The following is a 10856-nucleotide window of genomic DNA, read 5'->3' as shown; positions in this document are numbered from 1 at the left end:
GAGCTACTGATGATGATGACAATGAAATCATGGGTCCCAAGGGAACCAGCCACTCATGAAATTGATACTTTTGGTAAAAGTTTACAAGATTCCAACATTCCACAACCAAAAAAACAAGATTACTCCCATAAAAATGAGATAAACTTTCAAAGAAAAGAATGTAAAGGAATTGTTGCAAGAGATTCCTTAAGTTCCTTCACACTATTGTAGAGCATATACTAGCAGGGTATACGTTGACCACCGTTTCATAACAAAAAATTACATGTACAGACTATATGAAGAATGGTGCGATGATAGAAAGTATTCAGTTGCTCATATCAAGTTGTTTAAAGCTGTTTTAAGAAACAGAGAAACTATCTATACGTAAGTCAAGGAAAGATTAATGATTAATGATACTAACTGAAGGTTATAATCAGCACATGTCACAGCAGAAATAAGGAATACGGGCAAAATAATTATTAAAAAATAACGCAAATTCTGACAAAAGTTGATCGTCAAAGTGTCTTAACGTGTCCAAAAGTATTAGCTTCCCAATCGTATTATAAGCTTAAACTCCAAGTACACAACTTCACCATTTATTCTCTAAATGATGAAGATGTCCAGTTGTACGTTTGGCATGAAGCAAATGGTGGAGTCAATAGTAATGAATTTACGTCTTGTCTTGATTATTCCTCTTGATTAAGGAATTTTGTCAATTTTGTCAGTGACACCTTTGATCTAAGGAAGAAAAGCTTTCATATGATGAGGGTCTGAGTCTTTGGGTTGAAAAGGAGTGGGAGATTGATGCCTGTGGATCCTATTGATGTGATTTTCACGGTAACCATTTTGGATGAGGGCTTGTTTTAAACCAAAGAGCTCAGGGGATCTGCTTGCATCATCGCAAAGGCGCATTGATCTGGAGACAAGGTTATTAATAACTGTTTGTGAATTTTGGGTAGTCCATATATTCGAGGTGTTCTGAAAGACTTTTCACAAGAAATTTAAAGATTGTTTTAAGTCAACAGGAAGAAAGGTTTTATTGCTAATGGCTTTTGTTGTTTTCTCTAGATAGTTTGTTGGATTATTAAGAATTAGTCTTTAGTCTGGAGTATTAATGAGATTTAAGAGTTTATTGATGCAAGAAGAAGTGTTTAGGATGATGGTGGAATTGCCTTTATCGACGGGAAGAATGACTAGATTTGGATTTGATTGAAGTTCTTTCACGGCTTTTAAGAACTCTCTAAAAAACCATATAAATTGGAAAAAGGCCAAATTGTCTCAATAAAAGCGATGACGGCATACGGTTACCTTCGATATTGAGACCTGTTATAAATAAAATATCACCGCTTCACCCGCCAATCAAAATCCTACTATCAGAAATGTTCGCGTTAACTTCCGCGCTAATCCTTGCGTCAATCCCCACGCAAACCTCGCGCCAACCTCCACTCAAACCACATCACCAACGACGGTATAAATGAACCGTCCTCTGTTCCCAGTAGCAGTAATGCATTGTTTAGTGATCAGTGTAGTAGTATTTGCTGGCTCTGGAGACTAAGACCTCGGAAGCCCCGAAGAAGACATCGAAGAAGATGTCGAAAGCTCGGCGCAATGATCATCGAGGTGGGTCAACCCGGAAGACTGTCGAGATTAATATTAATTCTTGTAATAATATTAATCTTTGCTTTATGTGTTTTTGTTTCATGTAATGCAGTTTTGATTTTAGCTTCTTATGATCTAGAATTTATGATAAAGCGTCTATAAAGGGAATATGTAAAATTGGGATTTCAAGTCAGCATGAAGAAAACAGAATATTTAGTTATCAATTCAGATGCAAGGTTTAAAGTGTTGATAGACGAGGACGTGGAAATCAAACAAGTGGAAAAATTTAAATATTTAGGTGCACTCATTGCTAAGAACGGCTTGGGACAAACCGAAATTAAACACCGAATTAATCAGGGACGTAAAATTATAGGATGTCTGAACTCCTTATGGTGGGATCGCAACATTTCCAAAAGAAACAAAAAAAGAATAGGGCAAACCATGGTTGAATCAGTTCTTTGTTATGGCTCTGAAGTATGGACAATTAATCCAGACCTGACAAGAAAATTGTTGGCAGTTGAAATGGATTATTTAAGAAGTGCTAGAACATCAAGGCTGAAAAGGAATGCCTGACGAACGTTGGCCCCAAAAACTTCACAGATGGAAGCCCCCTGGAAGAAGAAAAAGAGGTAGACCTCGACGCTCATGGAATGAAGGAATTCATAAATACTAATTCTTAGAATACTTAACAATATACAATTGATGTAACAATTTTTAGATTGTTATATCAACAGTATTCTAAGAGAGAAATTTCTAATAAATCATTCCTAATTGCCGATTGTGACGAGGAGTTATTAATAAGTGAAAGGTCATTTGTGTCAGTTACGACGGTTAAATAGTAGGCTTTAAAAAAATGACAGTTTTCATATTATTAAACCGTAAACGGTAGGCTTTGAAAATGACAGTTTTCAGATTATTACCTTTTTAATCGGTCTGTGTGGCTTGTCTTTATTGTTAAAAATAAATTTTGCTGTAAAAGAGCTAACAGACATGATCTGAGTATTAGGAGAAAGTTCGAGAAATTGCTTACTTGCATCCAGAATATACCTCGAGTGATATTCTGAACGGAGAAAGCCAAATGCAAGAGCTTTTGAAAAATTAATGGAACTTTTTGTTCGCACTGGGTCAGTTGTATATGAAAAAATGAGAGAACGAAAACTGTTCTATGTGAAGAAAAGGAATATGATGTACTGATAGCTACTACTAAAGATCCCCACATCAGGACCCCTGAAATTTTACATCAACATGACATTAATCAAACTTTGGCGGCAAAAATCCTTCGTAAACATAAACTGCATCCTTGCCGCATACAGTTACATCAAGAATTGACAGTCAATGATTATCAACGCAGATAAGCTTTGTGTCAATGATCTCAGCAGCAAGTGCAAAGAGACCGATTTTTTTTTCGATTATGTGCTTTTTGGAGATGAGGCTACATTTCACAATAATGGAGCGGTAAATCGGCATGATTTTCATTACTATGCATCAAGCAATCCCTATTTTGTTAACACTCAGAGTCAAACTAGGTGGTCTATAAATGTTTTGGGGTGGTATAGTTGGCAATTGTGCGATTGGCCCACATTTTTTTGACCGTCATGTCAATGGTGCCATATATCAGGATTTTCTAAATAATCATTGGCCAATGCTACTACAAAATGTACCGCTTAATATTCGACAACAAATGTGGTTTTTACAAGACATTGCTCCAGTTTAGCACACTGCTCCTTCACAATCATCTAAATAATAACTTTCCTAAGAGATGGATAGGCAGAGGAGGACCAACTGTTTGGCCACCGCGATCATCTGAATTCTTCAAAATTGATTTTTCATGGGGCTTTATGAAAGACCTTGTATACCAAAAGCCACCAACAACGCCAGATGATGTGACAAATAGAATAAGAGAAGCTTTTAATAAAATTGACGTTATGAAATGTGGCTCGGTCATTTGAATATCAGTTACAAACTTGTATAGACGTTGAAGGTGGACATTTCGAACATTTACTTTTGACTTTTTTGCTTAATATCTCTTTATTTGTTATATTTATTACATATAATTATGGTTTATATTTGTTGTTAGTTCCTTATTGAATAAAAATAATTTTGTTATACTTTTGTTATACAATACTTATTTCTACTTACAAAAATTGAATGTATTTCCGAAATTTGAAGAAAACTAAAAATATTTAAAAAAATAATGAGTTTAGATATAGAGAATGCCATAAGAGTATTATAAATACAATATTTCTAAAAAATAAAATATAGGGGGATCCATTTAAAAAAATTGTAAAATCATAATTTCGTTTTGTAGTTCACCCTCTATACAAATGTTAGTTAATGATTTTAATTAAACTTAATTTAAAAACTACAATATATTGCTTTCCTTATTTTATTAAATAAATAATTGTTTATGCATTACTTCTTAATATACATGGTGTTGATTTCATAGGGATTTCTTGTACCAAAATGGAATTATCGACCGATGTCGCATTAAAAACTCACCCAGTATGTCTGAATTGTCAATATGAATGGGCCAAATATAATTAAATTATTAGAAGAATTTTTTTACCAAGTCGTTACCCTAATATTACAAGGTTCTATGTAACATTTTTTACTAAATTAAGTTTTCAATATTACAAAGTTCTATGTGACTAGCACTACATCACAATTTGTATGGAAATTAGTTTGCTCACATACAACTCTGGTAATATTAAAAAAACCAAGGGTGTATGTACAAAATTATGCTTTATATGAATAGCAAAGTTCTATGGTAAACATAGAACTTTGGAATTTAAAATTTGATTAAAATCTAAATATTACATGGTTCTATGTTGTAACATACAACCTTGTTATTGTATTTTTTGTAAAAGTGAGGTTATGTTCCTGTATTTATAATACAAATCGCAAGCGTTTTCGAGAGTGTTATTTGTGTCTAGAATTAAAAAAAAATGAGTAATTTAAGTGATGACTATATCCAAGACTCTGATGATGATGAGTATTACGTATTACCAGTTCAAAAATCATCGAAGATGAAAGAATGCAGGTAAGATTTTTCTATATCTTACATTGTGAGGTTAGGTTTTTATTTTTTATTTCTTTTTTTACAAAAAGTTCTTTGTTTCAGACTTAAAATTCGTGGACGTGTTATTAATATTCCCGTGTCAAGAAGTAGCAGCGAAAGTGATGACGAAACTAACTCAGAAACGGATTCAAGCAGGTAGGCATGATTTGCTAAACAAAAAAAATTAAACAACGTAACATTTTATTAATTTCTTTTTATAATTTAGCTTGTTGTTACTATTTAAAAACTAATTTGTTTTAGAAAAGCTCCTAGTTCGTCTTCCACCTCAATCATTCACACTCCAAAGAATAAAAAGGCCCCAATCATAGTTGTTAGCAATATTAAGATTAAAAATGCATCTAACTCTGGTTCTGGTGACTTGCAGTCTAACTTAAATAGGTAATATTTTTGACAATTATTTTGTTTAACTAAATCGCGAAAACATTTTTTTTTTATTTTTATTTTAGAAATGTACCTAGCAGTTCTACAACTTTAGTTCCAGAATTCACCAAGAAAATCCCGTCTTCAGAAGATAACAAAATTAAGATTCTAGAACCAGACCATTCTGATTTCGATGATACAAATAATATTGGACACATTTCCGAAGAAATTTTACTAGAAGAAGCAACTCATAATATAATAAAAGATAAAAAGATATTTACTAGAAAACGACAGAAAAACACTTCTGAATGGACATGTAACAAAAGAAAATCTTTATTTGATCAAGGTCTAGAGTATATTTCTTCTCGAAAAAAGGTAGTACCTGCTAGAAAGATTAGGAATAAAAAAGATTGTGTACAAAAGTGCAGAATGAAGTGCTCGCGTCAAATTAGCGACGAACAAAGGAAGGAAATTTTTAAAAACTATTATTTACTCTCAGCCATCGAAAAGAAAAACTATATTTTGCATACCACAGAAGCTGAGACTCCTTGGAGACGAAGAAAAGGCAAAAATCCAGAAAATTCGAGAAAAAGCAAAAGTTTTAGGTTTTATTTTGAGATAAATAATCAAAAGATCCAAGTTTGCAAGGCTTTTTACACTGGGACTTTATGCATAAGCCAGAAACCAATTTATACGGTGCACAACAATAAAACTTCCACCAAAACCTTACCCGAAAGTAAACAAGGCAAACATCAAAAACGGGTAACATCACTCGAAGATAGTAACTTGGTCAAGGAGCACATTAACATGATTCCAAGAGTGGAATCCCATTACTGTCGCAAAAAAACTAATAAAGAGTATTTAGAAAGCGGATTAAGTATCAAAAAATTGTATGAGCTTTATTTGGATTTTGCTGGAGAATGCAAAAAAAAATCCAGTTTCTTTTGCTGTCTACAGAAAAATATTTTGCAACTATTTTAATATAGCTTTTTACAAACCAAGAAAAGATAGATGTGATACCTGCGAAGAAATAAAATTAAGAAAAATGGAGAAGAGGGAAGACGAAGAATCACAACGAAGATATACTGATCATTTGAAAGAGAAAGAGTATATGAGAGAAGAAAAACAAAGAGATAAAGAAAGCGGAATACCTTTATTATGTTTTGATCTGAAAAATGTTTTGACATGTCCAAAAGCAGACATAAAAAATTTCTTTTATAAGAGCAAATTAAATGTGTACAATATGACCGGTAACCTTTCGGTTGGGAAAAAGGTGTATTGTGCCGTGTGGACAGAAGCTTTACATGGAAGAAAGGGAAATGACATTGCAAGCGCAGTTTATAAAATAGTAGGAAAAGTGTTGGAGGACCATCCAGAGTTTACAAAAATAATATTGTGGAGCGATAGCTGCGTTCCACAGAATCGAAACAGTCTTATGAGTTATGCTCTCAGTTACCTAATTCAAAAACATCAGAATGTGCAAAATATTTCCATGAAATTTTCTGTTCCAGGACATGCTTGTATTCAAGAGGTCGATGCAATCCACAGTGCAATTGAAAGAACGTTGAATAAAGTAGAATATTATTCTCCTATATCACTTCTGCGCTACCTTTTAAAAGTAAACCGACAAAATCCATATACAATAATTCAAATGAAACAAGAACATTTTATAGATTTTCAGTCTTTTTCCAGCCAACTGAACTACAACGCTGTACTATTTTCAAAAGTAGTAGCATTCGAATTTTCTAAATCTTTTTTTGAACTGAAGTATAAAGATACTTTTGATTCAACCAAAGAGCTAAAAACTGTAAATTTACATCAAAGAAAATTACGAAAAGGTCATGTTAAAACCGAAACAGAACCACTCATTCCGCTTCAATTAAAAAAATGTGATAAGGCTGTTGTACTTTCCCCAAATAAGATAGATGCCCTAAAATCTATGTTCAAGTATATCCCTGAAGTTGATAAGGAATACTACGAGTGTATTTTCCTCCAAAAATAAGATTTAATTTGTTTTTTTTTTTGTAGTTAACAAAGTTCTATGTTAATTTTTTAAATAAGTAAAATTTTCTTGCTATATCAAGGTTCTATGTTTTTTTTTTTCAAATACCTTTTCTTCTAATACAAAAACCAATTTTTTGTTAATTTTTTCTTTAAATCACCTTTAATACATATGTACATTTTTAATTTAAATTCAAATTAAAAATATATAAAACAATTTGATTTTTATGAAAGCTCATTTTTTTAAATAGATTTTTCTCAAATTAGCAATATTGTTACATACAACCTTGTAATATTAGGGTAGCGAAGTAACAAACACAAAATTTATTTAATTTATTTATGTTTCCGAAGTGGAAATCGAAACGTCAAAATAAACTTATTTTAAAGTAAAATTGTGGCTTATTCCCAATAAACATTTTGTAAAATGAAAACAATTTCGTTTTTTTCTAAATGAAGGTATATAAAAGCTTTAAGTGGTACGGAGTCATCGGATAAGTGTGCATATATCTAAGAAAAACAAAACGCCAAAGCTAGCAGTAAAGACGTGTCACGGCAACTGCACGCTATTTTAAGTTCATTTTTCGGTATAAATCAGCGAGAGATGGTTAAAATGCTGCACGTCGAGTGGTGTACACCCACTCCATACGAAAGAAAAATGAGTGCCAGTTCGCGGAGCTCCATTTCCATGAATTATTCACATAGTTATGTGTTTCGGGATACTATGTTCCACATATTTAAATTCTTAGTTCGTAAATAAATTAAACTTTTATAAATCTTTTATACTTTTGTAATGGAAATAATAAACACAAGGTTTGTAAATTGTAAATTTTGCGTGGAATATCTACAATATGTGTTTTGACAAAACAAAGTTCACTTCGGCTTTCCGTTTCCAGTTTTAAAACGGAAATCGTTAATGAAGTTTACGATTCCAGATACCATTGTGTTACATTACAGTTTACTGCATTGGAAAAGTTTTCTCTTTATGATTAGGATAAAATTAATTAAAAAATATGTTATTTTTCTCTCAATGCCAAGCAAAACCTATATACGATTTATAATGAATCTTATTTTCTTCTTTGTAGTCTCGTTTTTTAATTAATGATTTCATTTTTCTGATTACTTCTGGATAGTAACTTACAGTAATTATTTTGTAGCTTATAATATAGCACAACATATAATACTGATGTGGCAGTTGCACAGTTTCTAGTTGTTCTATTAACGATTAACAATACGTTGAAAATATAAACAAAACATAAAGATAGTATCTAAGGTATCCAAGAAATATAATATATCTAGTCGAGTCGTGACCTTGAAACTAAAGACGAATATCCGGGAAAAGTATGTTAGATATGGAGAGAAGTGAAAACATAAAAAGTGCATGCAATATAGAAGACATAAATGGAAGGGCGACAAAACGGAAACAGGAGTGGAATGAACACGTTAATAGAATGGCAGAGGATAGGATAGTACGATTAGCACGAAATAAGTCACCAAATGGACGAAGAAGTATTGGCAGACCAAGAAAAAGATGGTGCGACAATTCAAACAATTTAAGAGGCTAATATTGAAGAAGAAACAGGCTTTAAAGCCTACATACAAGAAGAAAGAAGAAGAAGATATATTATCATAAAACATTTCGATATCTTCGTCTGTATGGTCTGTTGTTGAAGCGAATACTTGGATAATTTTGAATTGATACCTACTGTTCAGCTTCAGAATAAGATATGCCACTCTAGGTAATACACTTTGGATGTTTATTATCTTGTTCCCGTGGTTTCTATGGACAAAGAAACCGATGCCTCCAACTGATGTAGTTTCAGGGCCAATCTAATAGAATATATGCCTCGAGTTCAGTGCTTTCAAAGTTTCACCTCTCCTGATTATATTCATTTCAGTTTCCATTTCTGCGAATCTCTCGTCGGACAGTAGACTTCTGGCATTGTATATATTAACGTAAAGAGTTTTTGATGGAGTTTTTGAGTTTCCGTATAGTCAGTTTTTCCCCCCAGAATCTTTGGGAAAGACTGATAAATCAGTGTGAGATTTTAGACGCATCCTGCTCATCTGGGGTAAATTTGTATTTGTTTTAAAATCTGACTTCGTGGTTTTAAGGGGTATATTGGCATTAAAAGACCACGCCTGCCAGACGAGTTGGTGAGTGTTCGCAGTATCACAGCCGGTTAAATCAACTTGATTGCCGCCTGCAACTCTGTGGCACCACACCTGTCAGGAATTGTATTACTCAGCCACGGGCCACTAATGGCACAGTTGCTGACCTGTGTTATGTCTTCAGTTGATTCGCGGGTACTTATTTGACTAAGCCTTATTCGTACCTTTATTGATTGCTCTATCTATATATTATATATTACATCCGGGTCTTCTTCTTAGAGTGCCATATCCCTACGGAACGTCGGCGACTACCATGCTTATAATATTTTTATACTGATCTCGGTCTTGCGCTACGTGTAGCAATTGGTCCGCTGTCAAACCTGTCCACTGCAGCAAATTCCTCACCTAAGAGAGTTTCTTCCGTCCTATCCATTTCTTTCCTTCGATTTTACCGTTGAGAATTAGCCGAAGGAACTCATATCTTGGTCCTCTGATTATATGTCCAAGATATTCTAGTTTACGCCTCTTAATAATATTTAATAGAGTTCGTTGATGTCCCATTCTTCGAAGAACTTCTTCGTTTCTAGTTCTGCTAGTCCATGGAATTTTTAGTATCCTTCGATACAACCACATCTCAAACGCCTCGATTTTATTCATGATATCGGCGTTTAAAGTCCAAGTTTCACATCCATACAAAAGTACAGACCACATATAACATCTTGTAAACTTTTCACGAATTTCCAAATTTAATGAGTTATTGGATAATAGAGGCTTGAATTTTTGAAATGAGTTTCTTGCCTGTTCAATTCTACATCGAATTTCGAAGGATGGATCTAGATTTTGGGTAATCCAACATCCAAGGTATTTGAATCTCTGAACTCTCTGCAGCGGTTGTTGGTTTAATATCAGTTGGGTTGCACCGATATCCACTTTACTGGTCACCATGTATTTAGTTTTATCGATATTTATCGACAGTCCCCAATTTGTGCATTCCATGTCAACTCTACTGATTAGCTCCTGCAGATCGTCGATGTTTTCAACTAGAATCACAGTATCGTCGGCGTACCGTATATTGTTAATTATTTCTCCTCCTATGATAATTCCTTTTTGATCTTTTAAAGCTTCCCTAAATAGATTCTCAGAATACACGTTAAAGAGGGTGGGAGATAGTATACAGCCTTGTCTTACGCCTCGTTCAATACTGATTGGCTTTGATTCTCTGTTGTTGGTATTAATAATGGCTGTTTGGTTCCAGTAAAGTTTGGCAATAAGTTTAATGTCTTTCTCATCTAGTTGGATGCTCTGCAAGGCGGTAATTAGTCTGGTATGCTGAACGCGATCAAATGCCTTTTCAAAATCAATGAAGCACATATATACGGGTTTTCTTATCTCCCAACATCGTTGAAGGAGTGTTTGCATAGAAAATAGTGCTTTTCTAGTTCCAAGGCATCTCCGGAACCCGAACTGCTCTTGACTAATTATTTCTTCGCACTTGTTGTTAATTCGGTTTCGAAGAATATGCAACAGTATTTTAACGGCATGGCTCATTAAACTAATGAGTCTACAATCGCTACATTTCTTAACGTTTGGCTTCTTAGATAGAGGATGATCCTCGATCATCCTTAAATAATGCTTTAATGTAGTTTTCCCAATCCTCCATTACTTCGTCTTCTAGGGATAGTGCATGACCTTCGTTATTCGTTAATGTTATGGGTGTATTTCTTTTGTG

General features: G+C 33.6%; 1 protein-coding gene across 1 annotated transcript; it reads left to right on the top strand.

The window, feature by feature from the left end:
* Positions 1 to 4523: 4523 nt before the first annotated feature.
* LOC140437880 (uncharacterized) lies at positions 4524 to 6176 on the top strand. Its single transcript, XM_072527675.1, has 4 exons — positions 4524 to 4618; positions 4649 to 4792; positions 4898 to 5035; positions 5104 to 6176. Exons 1-4 carry the CDS (start codon positions 4524 to 4526, stop codon positions 5996 to 5998), a joined length of 1272 nt encoding a protein of 423 aa, XP_072383776.1. The 3' UTR covers positions 5999 to 6176.
* Positions 6177 to 10856: the final 4680 nt, after the last annotated feature.

This window comes from Diabrotica undecimpunctata, chromosome 3, assembly GCF_040954645.1.
Source record: "Diabrotica undecimpunctata isolate CICGRU chromosome 3, icDiaUnde3, whole genome shotgun sequence".
Lineage (NCBI taxonomy): Eukaryota > Metazoa > Arthropoda > Insecta > Coleoptera > Chrysomelidae > Diabrotica > Diabrotica undecimpunctata.
This window is presented reverse-complemented; position numbering and strand designations above follow the sequence as displayed.

What these genes read in the sequence shown, in the direction of transcription:
- LOC140437880 (XM_072527675.1), top strand. Translation starts at nt 4,524, where the DNA reads ATGAGTAATTTAAGTGATGACTATATCCAAGACTCTGATGATGATGAG. An exon ending in TCGAAGATGAAAGAATGCAG is followed by an intron (nt 4,619 to 4,648) that starts GTAAGATTTTTC and finishes TTACATTGTGAG; the next exon opens with GTTAGGTTTTTATTTTTTAT. An exon ending in TTGCAGTCTAACTTAAATAG is followed by an intron (nt 5,036 to 5,103) that starts GTAATATTTTTG and finishes TTTTTATTTTAG; the next exon opens with AAATGTACCTAGCAGTTCTA.